At 29.5% G+C, this 14,606-nt stretch overlaps 1 protein-coding gene across 1 annotated transcript; it reads left to right on the top strand.

The window, feature by feature from the left end:
• The first annotated feature begins 8,136 nt into the window (after nt 1–8,136).
• On the top strand, nt 8,137–9,932 carry LOC110417175 (uncharacterized). Its single transcript, XM_021429406.1, has 3 exons — nt 8,137–8,496; nt 8,619–8,771; nt 9,585–9,932. Exons 1-3 carry the CDS (start codon nt 8,168–8,170, stop codon nt 9,799–9,801), a joined length of 699 nt encoding a protein of 232 aa, XP_021285081.1. The 5' UTR covers nt 8,137–8,167; the 3' UTR covers nt 9,802–9,932.
• The last annotated feature ends 4,674 nt before the right edge of the window (nt 9,933–14,606 follow it).

Raw genomic sequence — 14,606 nt, 5'->3', positions numbered from 1 at the left:
AATACCTTTTAAAGGCTAAGGAGTAACCTCTCTATCTTTTCAAGTTTTACATATAACCTCTTACATAATACCTTTTCAAGGCTAAGGTATAACCTTTATATCTTTTTAAGGCTAAGACAGAACAACTCCATCTTTCAAAGCAAAGATAGAACCTCTCTATTTTTTCAAGGCTTAAATAGAACTTTTAACAACTACATTTGGAAGGCCAAGGTAGAACCTCACCTATATCTCAAAGAATGAGCGTTTAAATAGGAATTTTACAAGCAAAGAAACCTCTAAAAGGTGGATATTGCTTATTGAGTGCAAGGTTGGAAGAGATAATATCAAAAAATGAATACAAATTGTAGGAACTAAAGCTCAAATAGAGATAATAACACTTGATAGCTTTGAATGCTTGGAAGAATGAAGTATATGTTTACTCTAAACTTGGTTTTTCTTTCTTTTTCTTCTTCTTCTTCATTAATCTTTCTTCTTGCTTCATAAATGAGATGAATGAGGCCTATTTATACTTAAAAAGAGTGTTGTAGTCGGCTAGAAGCATTTCATGTTGAATAGAGCCATTGTTTAATGAAAAAAATCAATTTTTTTTCTACAAATGGCTACCTCAAATTGATGCATTCCTTCATGTGATAAATCCTTAAGCTATAAAATTAAAATTCTATGAAAAGGGGATCAATCCCTAGTAAGCAACATAAGGACTAGTTAGTTTTTGCCAACATGGATCGATTGCCTAACTTTTGGGATCGATCCTTGTGGCTTTTCTCTTAAAACACTTCATTTTGAACTTTTTTATTGTAACACACTATGACATTCCAAAACTGATTGCTTAAGGGTTTTTGAACATGAAGAATTTATGCTAAAAACTTATTTAAGCAATTTTAATCATGATTTTTGTCATTTTAAAATTAAGATCAACTTAAAGCTAACACACACACACATATAATTAACATAAGATAAAGGTTTCGACTACATAATAAAAAAGTAACTAGTGTTCATTTATCTCATAAATCTCTTCTCCTTCAAATTGAAATCTCAAATCCTAGAGAGTGGGATGCTTCCTTAAATATAGACTTGACAATTCAAGTCCTCATATTTTAACTGTTGTTAATGTAAGCCTTGCAAGCCAATTGATTTTGTGCTTGTAAAACACTACATTAATTACTCATATTTCATGTTAAATAAATTCTAGATATTTTATATAATATATGAGGTATTTCTTTATCCACGAGTTTATAAAGAGTTATGATAGACTTATGTAGATAAAGTCCTTAGAACATAATGTCCTTGCAAAGAAATTATAAAGGTTATAATTATGAGATTCTTATGCATCAAAGCCTTGTTCTTAAATATGTTCTTGGTCATTATATTGTCAAGAATAATGGCATTGACAATACTCAAAGGCTGGTACATGCTAAGCATCCTTACTTTAGACGTAAGCGATTGATCCCATATGTTGAAATATGTGAGATACTTGGTGATAGTATGTGGGTGCTTGTTAACGAACAAGTTCACTAAACATAACCTGCTATGAGAGTTCCATTTAGTATTTCACTCAAGTGTCTAAGGAAATACTCTCATATGTCAGTAGTGTAAATAATCCTTAGACTTGTGATACCAGGTCATCTTGTATGTGAATTGTCATACTTTGATTTCACCTCTATGGGTCTGGAGGTGACCAAATGCTTAAACGGGGTGATTTTGGGAATTGCATGAAGCATGCGAAGATGAATGAGTGGTCTAAAGATGATTCATCACCCCAAGTAATTTGAAAAGGACATATCTCATTTGCTCCTGGCTTATATTGATTAAAAGTCTTTAGCCAAGGCAATCTTGATAGGTCAATATAGAAGTTGCAGGACTAATATGGATAAGTTAGAAAGTAGACACCGAGCCAAGCTTTCTATCTGTCTGAGATATATGATGAAAGGATCCAATTACACTGAGATACTGTACACTAAAAGGTTAGTCAAATCATATTGACTTTCCTGACATTTGGGTGGTCATGATGTATTGCTAGATATCGCTCATGATCTATAAATATAAATATAAATTCTTAATTGAATTAATTTATATTTATTGTCAATATGTTGGGAACCTAATGAGTCACGCACATAAGGTGAATTGTCAAAATTAATTTGAGTTCAATTGGATATAATCTAATTGATTTTATAGAGACTTAATCTAATTAAGTATTGGGCTAAATCAAATATGATTTGATGGAGTATTAAATAAATGCCCAATTAGCCCAAGACATTTTATAATCCTTATTAGATATAACATAAGTCAATTCACTATATAAAAGAATCCTTTAGCCGCATCTTGTATATAAAAGAGTTCTATTTTATTTTCTCATATATTGAAATAGGATCACAGTCAAAAAGAGAGAAATACAAGGGAGCTCAAAGTTGAGAGTTTACTAGCACAAATTTCAACTTATGGATTCACACACTCTTAGTAAAGAGATTTCGACAAATCACTATGTAGATCACCATTAAAGGTATGACAACTGTGTTGTTATGGTTGATAAGTCCTAGTTGGCGCACAAAAAAAAATGCCAAAGAGGACTCCACCAAAGAAAGTAGACTTTCAGATATGTCAAAATTTCTCTTGTGGTTTTTCTAGTTGTCTTAGCATGATTTAAATCCTCAACAGCCGTGTCATGTAAATATAGAATATTAATAGTTATACGAATAAACATAAACATCAAATGATTAGTTAAACATGTTGTGATCTTAAACACAATCACAAACACACATACATTTATTAAGCATGTAACACAACACATCATGCTTAATATGTTTATTAAAAAGTCAGATTAAATTTTATATGACACGACGCAATTGATAAACTATTTAAATGATTAACACAATTAGAATTTTAAACACAATTAAATTAAAATACATACAATTATAAATGAAATATAACTCCACTATTCAAATTTAAAACTAATAATTATAAAAAAATTATAATAAAACAATATTATCCATCAAACATAATAAAATTTATCCCTATCATCATCAACCATAACAAAAGAAAGTATTTATATAAGGGTTTAAAACATCATAAGCATGTCAAGTAGACACATTTACACAATTAATTGAAAGGGTAATAAACAGATCACAAATTATACGAATATGCAATAACACAATTAATAAATGTGTTTTAAATGGATTAAGAGAGTTTGAGACATTTAAGATATGAAATCTTTGTATATAAACCATGTTGATACAATTAAAACACCAAACACAATGACCCGACCATATTCACTTATTTTGTGTCATGTTATCATATAGTTTACAAAATTGCTAAATCTACTCGAAGCCAACATTATACTGCTATTTAATGATGTATTAATATCAACAGAAACATTACACTCATCGAATTTATCAAGAAAGATCAGTAAAATACTTTATTTCAAAAGACTATCAATAATACTAATAATCTTTTGTCTAAGTCAACAATATTCAATATTTCAAGAGTAAGTTTAAAGTGATACTTGAGAAAAAAAATTTAAATCATAATGCTCTCTATCTTATATCAAAATAATAACAAAACTACATTGTTTGTACTAACAAAAAGGAATTACATTGGGATAGATTTTCAAGGTTTTTTGCAAATGTACACATCAAAGAACGTTAAAACGAGATAAAAGAATCTCACCAACCCTTTGCATATTCCTTTGGGCAATCCCCCACATCTAAATAAATATATAATAAAACAGGAAAGAAGAAGTTTAAAAGAGCACTCTTTCCTTTTTCTTCGTAAACACCTTTCAAGACTTAGAAACAGCGAAAAGGTGGTCCAAATTTTGTTAAAAAATGGGGCCTGGAATCTTGACCAGGGGGACCATGGCCTCCATTTTTAGGGCAATTAGAAAAAGGGGCAACAGAGAAAAACTAATTACAGTTCGCAACCATGGGAGAATATAATAATTTATTATTCACAGAAAATGAAACAAATGTTTGTTACCGCTGTTTGGAGGACATACGCAATTACATATTTACCCTTAATCATTTTTAAACTTTTGTTTATTGGCAGCAACTGAGCCATCGACGGTCATCGGAGAAAGCCGGAGTGTCCTATCATGGTCAAAAAAGTCAAGCCAAATTCGGCCTGTGACACCAGATCCAAGTACTAGCCCTGGCCCAAGTCGATGTCGATCTGGCAGCAATTACCGTCGGGAAGGAAGGAGAAGGAGAAGAAGAAGAAAGAGCGAAATGAAGGGTAAAACAAATGATGTAAGGGTAATTAAGTAATTTCATGAATCCTTTACAATGAATCCCATTAGTCTTAGTCCAATTCTAATTTCCCCTTGTTCACTGCAAAATTAAATGCCAAATTCTTGGCAAAAGAAATGGACCTCTTTTGGCTCTTTCCCACATGATAAGCTGTAAATCACTTTGATTCCTGAAGCAAATGTAAACTGGCAGCTCAAAAGTTAGGGTAAGTTTGGTGACATTTTCTTCATGAGTGGTTGTTGCTATCAAGTGAAATTCGCTCATGCCTGGCAAAAGATTCATGGAAACATCTTTCCCCCTTCGGAATTTCCTGTTTGCATACGTGGTCAAAAGTCTATGTTTGTTATGCAGGAGTTTTATAGGGCAATAACTTTTTTAATTACTTTGTTTAGGTTCCATTCGACGACTCCTTTTTGTGATTTGCTTCTTGTGTTCTCTTTTTATAAAATATGAATATAAAATTAAAAAGTAAAAGAAATATCAATCAAATGTAACTTTAAAAGATTGAAAAGTCTATCTTGCCATGTGACACAGCTCAAGGGTATGCGCATTCACCTGGTACATAGACAAAAAGGCAAGTTGAGGCCTGAAAACCCATTGTTGATGCTGCTCGTGCCGAAGGTCTTTTGTATGTTGGAAGGGTTTCAAGCTACGGTTTTCAGCCAATTTGACGAGCTCCAATCTCTTCTACTGACAAGTTATTGACACCATAAAATCGAGTTACTTTAATATTCATATAACAGCATATTTAAATTTATGTTTATATTTATTTGATATTTTAAAATGTTATATTTATGACCATTTTTAATCACATCAACTTGAGCTTGAATTTAAAAAAACAATGATAGTCTGTTTTGTTTGATTAAATCAGTGCATTAGTGAATTATAAATTTGTAAGGTATGAAAAAATTATTTTTAGAATACTATAAGTATTATACATTATAATTGATCTCAATGTCGTCATTTCATTGATAAATAAATTTAACTGTTAAAAATTTTAAAAAAATAAATACTTGTAATTTTAAAAATCTTTATTTCAAAGGACTTTTGAGCTTTTATTTTTGTACATTTAGGAAGTGATATTTCTGTAATTAAGTAACAGTGCACAAGTATATTGCATATTGATAATGAATTTAAAATATTTATTTTGAAGAAATTTTGAGTTTATGAGATGTAATTTCTATGATCAAGTGATAATGTATAAGTATCCTATGTGCATTTAATAAATCTTTTTTTTTATTTATGTAACTTAAAATTCAATAAATATTTTTATATAAAAAATGTAAAATATATATTCTCTCAGTTTCATTCTCTTTATCAATACTTCTTTTTTTGAATATTTCAAAACAATGTCCTCTTTTTTTTTAAAACACCTAATACATTTGCATACATTTTTATTAAAAATTTATTTTTTATAATTTTTTTTCACTTTTTGGCATGAAAATTAGAGATGGACAATAAAAGTACTGTAAAACAAGATGGCTTTAAAGGATACCAAATAGCAAGTACTACGATGGGATTGAAGAAAAGAAAAGATCAACCTTTGAAATAAAGGTTTGATTGTGCGTGAAAAGAAAACCCACACGAAATTTCTTAATAATAGAGCTACACATTCTGAGTTGACTTCTCTCCTACAAAAGTCTTTTTCCTAATTCAACCCCCCCTATATTTATTCATCTAAAACTAGGAATCAATTAATTAAGTTAAACACGCCAAAACCTTTGCCTGCCTAATCAGTCTTTCACCACATATCAGAAGCCAAAAGACTTTTCCAATGATGCATGCATGCTTTGTGATATGTCACTGTTCATGTCTATAACAAAATTTGCTAATATGTTTCAAGTTAGGTGACCTTGTCGACTTCTTGGATACATTTCAAACTAATACTAAGACAATTACCATACACAAGACTTTTCTTTTCATTTGTCAACTTCTCGAAATCCCGGAATTTTTCATGATAGATTAGCAAATTCATCCCAGTTGCCATGCATGCATGTTTCCTGTCAGCTGTCTTTAATACAAGGAATGAGGACATTAATTTAAGGTCAAAGTTAAACATACTTTTCGGCCATATACAAGGAATTCAGACATTCTTTTTCTTCAACTATGGATACGAAATGATGATGTAAACCTTTCCAATATGAATTCAACAAATTTCATCTCTTATAATATAGCTTAAAATTGGAGTTTGATGCGGTAGGTATGTTTAGATTCACTATTTAATGGCTAATCGTATGCAAAAGGGAGGCTAATACATACATAGAAAAAGGAGGGTAATATTTTTTAAGTGGGATCAATCCGAAGTCTATGGAACGATCCTCAATAGAGGAGAAAGTAGCTGGAAAATGTTTTACGTTTGGTCAACATAATTTTTTCCATTGCTCTATAAAACATTTTATAATTTTTTTATATTTATAAAAGTTTTTTCCCTTCCAAATAAGCTGAAAATTTTTCCTGAGAAAACTTTTTAGCTTTATCAATCAGAGCCATAAAGGAAAGTTCTTTTCCGGAGAGGGCCCGAAACAAGCTTCCGATTTATTCGTATCTTAATTTGAATATAAATGAACTAACGTTTTCCTACAACAAAAGAATAAGCGTTTCTAGAAGCAAATTACAGTGGAATTTTTGTTGAAAAACAATCAGATAATTATGCAGTAACTAACGGTAGCTTAGTGGCTCAGCCCTCCATGCACCCTGCAGTGCTATATATATTGCCATTGAACAAGCAAATCAAGAAAAATTGAAAAGAAATGACCAAATATTTTGTAGCAACTAGCTAGCAAGCATAAAAGCAAAAGTAAAGAACAGAGTTAATTTGAACCTTATGATATACACATTAATATTTGAAACTAAAATATTTTTTAAGTAGTACGCCACTTGGGCTATTTAGCTCAATTGGCAGGTATGGTTAGAACCTTCAATTCAAAGCACATTACTCTTTTTTGGAAAGAAAAATGCAACAAAAGTCTTAATATTGTCAACGCTCCATGAACATATCTAGCAATATGGTCTGGTATATATGCTTATCAAGGTGGTTTCAAAGAGCACATTTTCACGACTTTTCTTCATGTTTGTCACTGCTTTAAATTTTCACACACATTTCAGAGACTCAATAGAAATGGTTTGTGGTCTTAAATAATCCTTTGGCGGTTCTTGGTATAGTAAAGTATTTGTTTTCAGCCCTTTCATACTAATTCATTCATTAGTTTCAAAACCACCATAGTATCCAATTGGCTGATAATTAGTTTATTTTTGACATAACATTTAAAAAAAGTCTTCAAATTATTTTAAAAAATTTAAATAAATCTTTATTCTTGTTTACTTTTTTTTATCAAATAGATTTTAATAACTAATACTTAACTAATTATCATTAATCAAAACATCACTTGTCATTTTGTGCTCACGTGACCTTAATATGGAAGATGAAAAATTTTACATTATCATATCTTCATATCACATCAATATGTCATGTATCATCTATCATGACACATCAGTATACCAAATGGCATCTATTGACAAATGATATTTTTATTAATAATAGTTAATCAATTATAACTATAAAAACTTATTTGAACTCAAAATAAAAAAATAAAATTTTATTAAACCTTTTTTTTATGTGTAAGAGTGATACATGTCCTCTTTAATTAATATTAGGAATCAGACAAAGCAATGTGTGGAGAGTTATAATGTAAATGGATAGAATTTAAAGCAAAAGTCCAAGGCACGTGGCGGCAGTATGAAGGGGAGACTACTGTCTTCCACAAAGAAGTTCCCATGAAAAACCCCAAAACAAAGTTTTGTCAAGTTTAATGCCCATATTGCCCTAGCTCACTCCCGTACAAAAGTTGAACAAAGACAAAGAAATTTCCAACTCTCTTTCTTTTTTCTGAAGATTTTCCACTCACACCCTCTCTTACTCCAACCATACCATGTCCAACTCTAACATCACCACCTTCCTAGAAGCAGCAGCAGCAGCAGCAGTTAACATCCCACAGCAAAGCTCAAGCCCTATTTACAGTCACGCCGTCATGGATGATAACAGTGCTGATCAACTCGACTTTGATGAAGATTTTCTAATTCTAGCTGCTGTTGCAGGTGAAGGAACTAATTTTGAAACTAATGCCTCTTCATCTTCCTGTCTTAAAGCGTCGACTACTCTTTCTCAAAGTCCTTTCCTTTCATCATATGAGATGACTAGAAGTTCAGTCAAGGGTTGCTGGGAGGTTCCAAGAACCAGCTCTGTCGATGATATGCAACAGTAACTAATTAATTCCTTGCTTCCTAGCTATTTATTTATTAAAACATTGGAGTACTTTTCTTGTCAATCTAGATTTATTAAGTACTTTTTTACTAATTGTGGTAATTTTCTTTCTTGTGTAGAGATGGTGAGGGTTATGTAAAGACAATGGAGATGGATGATCATGTGGGGTTTAAAATTGCTTTCCGAACCAAATCTGATCTTGAGATAATGGATGATGGGTACAAATGGAGAAAATATGGGAAGAAGAGGGTTAAGAATAGCCCTAATCCAAGGTAATTAAATCATCCTTTAATTGGCTTTGGCTTTGGCTTAGATGATCATATGAGCTAAATAACTGATGACTTAAAACACAAATGATCTAATCATTCCCTTCACTCTAGGGCTAGGTTTCATGTAAATTATTAATCCCCAGCTTTCAATCTATTGATGATATACCTCGATTTTTATAGCCATAGAGTTGGAACGAAGGTGCCTGTACAAAGTCCATGGTTATAAGAAACAAAGGGTTGATCCGTTCTCTCATCATTATCAAGCATCCTGCATACTTCTCACCTTCCTTGTTTGAAAAACCCAGAAATATTAGATTAGAAATTAAGGGATTATTAAGAGCATGTAAGTGATTTTATCAAGCAAGGACACTAACCTCCTACATGCGGCAGCTGGTTTTTACTGGTTAGCTGATATATATATATATATATGTATGTATATGTATATGTATATGTATATGTATATGTATATGTATATCCTCACTTCAGCTGGATCGCAACGACGACTTTCATGGCTCTAAGGACCGGGAAATATATACCATGATTATTCTAGTTTCATCATTCACATAGATGTAATAATAGAAAGTCTTCCTCTAGAAGTAATTTAGATAAGCTGCATGCCTTTGGTTCAAGTTTTGGTAAAATTAAAGGTGCCAATTTCCAGGCAAACTAATGTCTTACTGATCATGGGGTGGGCTAGGGATGGATATTTGACAGCTGTTTGTTGCTTATGTTTGCAGTTTGTTAAATTTCATGAGGTATGGATCATTGATTGAAGGCCTGACTGTTTCTTAAGAGTGACATATATACATGTAACAGGAACTATTACCGGTGCTCAGCGGCAGGATGCAAGGTGAAAAAGAGAGTGGAAAGGGAAAAAGAAGATCCTCTGTTTGTGATAACAACTTACGAGGGTAAGCATAACCATGAAAGCCCTAGTGCAGACACGGACATATGCCACAATGCCATAAATCCTGATCAACGGACTTCACACCAGCTTCAATTTCTGCATCATCATCAACAGCGTCAACCCTAGTTAGATATATAAGACTGTTGCTCCAATCCATCACCAGTACATGTATATACATATGATTATCATCTAAGTTAATGCATATGCTAATTAATGCTTTCAATCAAGAAGCATTTCAATCTACTTTCTTAATTATAAGTTGGGGGAAGGGGTAGGGACTACGGAGGAAGACATTAATTTGATGCGTGTACTTTTAAATAAATTTTATAATTTACTGCCATTATGTTATGGATCCTCTTTTAACAAAGAAACATATATACATACATATTCCTTTCTTCTTGCTTTTTCTTTTTAAAGAAACTAGCATGGTGTGAAGGATATTTTATTGCTCTATTACCATATTGTGGATGATGGTTTTCATTTGAATTGTTGTATAAAAGCTAACAGAACGGGAGAAAAGTGTTGAGTTGCATAAAATAACATAAACTAAAACTTATAAGCCTCTGAAGACCTTAATATATTATTATATATAGATGACCTCACAAACTTTACCTTAATTATTATTATTAAGGTGACGCTTTGATGAGGTAATTGAGGTTTAGTTAAGTTGATGCCTGAAAACCTGAACTTGATTCAACTTTAGAATTCAAGATTTGAAACTTAGCTTGAATATAAATTGAGTTGGCAACTTTAAATTTAAACTTCACATTTGAGTTATTCAAACTTGATTAGTCAAAATTCAAATGAATTTCCATTTTAAATCATTATTATTGAGATCAATGACTTATATGATTCTATATTATTATACATATGATATACATATATCTAATAAAATATATTATAAAAATAAAAAGGGATTAGATTAATATTAAAATACTCAAATACGATTTGACTCAGTGTTGAGCTCAAACTCAATATATATTTTATTGTAAGCGAATCCAACTTGAGCATCTTTCAAGTTCAACCAAAGCAACATGCCAAATGAAACAGCCTACTTACACCCCTAACCAAGCCTCATTGGCAGTTTTCCCTTATTTGATGACCCAGAAAACAAGGTAATAATTTAAACCTAAGAGGTCCCATGGCACTGCTGTATAATTGCATAAATATCTATATAGTGAGCTCAAAAGAAATATATAGATCAAAGTACTGAATTCAGATTTATTTATAAATATTCAGTTTGTATTCTTAATGTTATATTAACTGATATGTTTTTCCATTTACCCGCTTTTTGTGGTATTCAATTATCAAAATGTTTCAAACAAATCTATGTAACTAATTATACAACACAAGTTAATTATGTGCATTTTCTCTAAAAAAAGTTAAAGAATAAACACTAATTACAGTAAATCTATGTTCTTTTACATAATTAGAGCAAACATTTAAATAACTACTGGCACTGTTACATACTTTAATTCAGCATTATATTGTATATTATATCTCAGGGTATAGTATATAATATATGTATATATTTAATTTCTTTAATTTTTTTGGAAACCACAATTTAATTTCTTAATCTAGATTCCGCTGCCACTTCTTCTTAATTAATCAAACCATACGCTTTTTTGTACATTAATCTTCAGACTATTTTTTAATCATATTAGGTGTCCTACATATATGCTAATTAATAATTATTTTTCACATTTACGCAATTTCTATATTAATTGGTTTTTTTTAAAGGAGTCAAATTTTCCGCACACGTAGATAAACATAATTAAAGACCAGGATAACTACCCATTTGGAGCATGTATCTTCTTTAAAGCAAAAATACAAAGAGGGAAAGATGCAAAAGCAATTTGAACACAGAGAATAGTAAATAGGAGAAACATAGCTCAATCTACATGTGACAAAATTGGCTTTTTCCAAAAAGTTCTCTTCATTGGCTGCGCTCATCTGCTTTGAATGCTGCCAGAATGTGCTGCCGTCTATTTCTTATGGCAAAAAGGGTATTGACCCACGTGTTAATTCCCTTCATCGCCCATGCACGTTTTTAATTCCCTTCATCATCCTTTCTTTTCTTTGTCTCTCTTAACAACCGCCTGATCGACATAGTTGCATGTTTTCTGCCTTCTTTTTGCTCCTCATCGCCCGCCAAACGGCGTCGTCAAGACGACACATATGGACAACTGCATTTAATTTACTAAAATTTACAATATGAGGTGATCTTCTTAAAATTTATGATTTATTTTTTGAGATTAGATTACTGAATTCGATAATTATTTAAGATTTTCGAGAATGATTAAATCGCTCTTTTATAAGATAATTTGTATACAAAAAAAATTAACAAAATTTATAACAAAGGAGAATGATCTCCAAAATCATTTTATTCCTATTCAACTACAAGGCAACTTATCTGATTTTAACTTTTAACGGAATACGACAATGACTTTGATTAATTGTTGTATTCATCAAAATTAAGTGAGGTGTTTGATTAACGAAATGAAATATAAGGGAAATAGAATAAAATAGAACAGGAGTAGTGAGATTACTTTTTCATACTCTTTCGATGTTTGGTAGGGAAGAATAATTTTGGAAGATCAAAGAAACAAGGGAAGAAATGAATAAAAATAATATTTATTATAATTTATTAATTTTAATTTAAAATATTTAATTCTTTTGGATAATTTATTAAAAACATTAATAATTTTAATTAAATTAAATTTTATTATTTAATTTTATTGTTTTCTCTATTTTCATTTTTAAAATAGTAAAATATTAATAATTTACAGTTTATTCAAAATATTAATAATTTATAATTAAAACTTTAATGTGATTTTTATTTTTATTTTATTCTATCTGTAATTTCATTTTTTAAAATATTAAAATATTAATAATTTACAGTTTATTCAAAATATTAATAATTTATAATTAAAACTTTAATGTGATTTTTTTTTATTTTATTCTATCTGTAATTTCATTTTTTAAAATATTAAAATATTAATAATTTACAGTTTATTCAAAATATTAATAATTTATAATTAAAACTTTAATGTGATTTTTATTTTTATTTTATTCTATCTGTAATTTCATTTTTTAAAAATATTAAAATATTAAAAATTTACAATTTATTTAAAATATTAATAATTTAGAATTAAAAATTTAATATATTTTTTATTTTAATTTCATCTTATTATATTTTATCGAGAGAAAGAGAGGTGGATAAGGTAGAGAGAAAGAAAAAGAGGAAAATGAAGGCTTTTACATACTAGGATTAGATTTTAACATTTTTAGAATAGTAATTTCGTAAAATCATTAAGGGTATTTTTATTTGAAAATTTTTCAGCATATTCCTTGACCAATGAAATAATTATTTCCAAGGGAGAAGTCAGTAATAGCTATTCAAGTCATTTCCAAAATGATCATTCCGTGAACCAAATAAAGTATTTTCCTCTCAAACTAAACATGGTATATAGATGGATTAAGTATTATTTTAAAGGTTATATATTTAATAAAAATTAAAATTATCTCATATTTTCCTAATTATTAATAATAAGATTATTTTGAAATGATAATTTAAAAATAATTAACATTCATCGAGTATTTGGCTCATTAGTTGGTGCATTATTCCTCTACTTAAAAAATAGAGTTCTAATCCCTCCCTCCCCTAATTAAAAAAAAAAATCTAAAAGCAATTAAACTAATCAAATTTGAATGGAAAGCGGCTTGATAAATACAAAAACAAAATTTAAGGATGTCTTCTTTTCTTGTTGTCTGAGTAAGATTTGAAATGTTCAGATCAACGTGTGTTGCTAATTACATGGTAAACCAATTAAGCTTGCGATCCCAATAAAGCAAGACAATGGTTGAATTACACTGGTCCCATGCATTACATTAGTCTTCCTTTTGGTTTTGTCCATCTTAATTTCCTATATGTTATCTTGACTAGGACATTTCAGTTATTGCATTTTAAAATTTTAATTTGAAAATTTCAAATTCAAATTTTGAGACAAAAGAAAGAATGACGAAATAGGTTAAAATTAGCCAAAAATATAATTCAAATGCAATTTTTTGCCCTTAAAGATTTATATTTATTATTAAATTAAATGCTCAGATTTCAAGATTGGTATTGTCAATTGTTTGTTAATCATTTGATTTTTTTATATGAGAAAAAGAGAATTAGGACACAATTTTTTGAACACAAAGATTTATGCACTTATCATTAAGTCAAATGCTCAGATATCACTTGAATTAGTTTAAATTTTATAACACTTTAAATATTCAAGCCATGCAAGGGTAATGTTTTAGACAACTTGTAAGTGACGTTTAATACCTTACAATGCATTCGCATTACAAAAAATGTGATTAAAAAGAATGTGATTGTTAAGAATATAACATTAAAAAGTATGGTATATTAAGAAAGTGCTAATTAAAATGATGCGAAAATAGTATTGTAACTTTTAGTTTACAAGTACTTTATCGAAAATGTAATATTAATTTTTAAAATTACCCTTATATATTAAAATACAAATTTAATATACTTGTATGTTTTTTATTATAAATTTTTATATGATATTATCTCTTAAATTATTTTTTAATCTCATATATTTTATTTTTATTTTTTATTATAATCTCATATATTTTATTATAATTTATTATAATGCAAATTTAGTGTGTATATGACATGAACAAAAAAAAACCGCATAGAAATTTGAATATCAAACTTCTTAGGAATAAATTATTCTATAAGACACTCATGTTGGTTGAACTTTAATTATCAATTGGAAAGTAAATAATATACATCAAATGGTCAAGCAATCTGCTAGACAATTGGGAAACAATCCCAAACTCACCCATCATAAAACACCACAATAAGAAAATAAAAAAATATAGAGATTAACTCCTTGAGAGTTTAATAAAAAATAAAATGCCAA

Source organism: Theobroma umbraticum, unplaced genomic scaffold (assembly GCF_002168275.2).
Source record: "Theobroma umbraticum cultivar Fairchild unplaced genomic scaffold, ASM216827v3 scaffold_51.0, whole genome shotgun sequence".
NCBI lineage: Eukaryota > Viridiplantae > Streptophyta > Magnoliopsida > Malvales > Malvaceae > Theobroma > Theobroma umbraticum.
The sequence above is the reverse complement of the archived record's forward strand: the minus strand, read 5'-3'. Positions and strand labels throughout refer to the sequence as shown.

What these genes read in the sequence shown, in the direction of transcription:
- LOC110417175 (XM_021429406.1), top strand. Translation starts at nt 8,168, where the DNA reads ATGTCCAACTCTAACATCACCACCTTCCTAGAAGCAGCAGCAGCAGCA. An exon ending in TCTGTCGATGATATGCAACA is followed by an intron (nt 8,497 to 8,618) that starts GTAACTAATTAA and finishes TTTCTTGTGTAG; the next exon opens with AGATGGTGAGGGTTATGTAA. An exon ending in AAGAATAGCCCTAATCCAAG is followed by an intron (nt 8,772 to 9,584) that starts GTAATTAAATCA and finishes TACATGTAACAG; the next exon opens with GAACTATTACCGGTGCTCAG.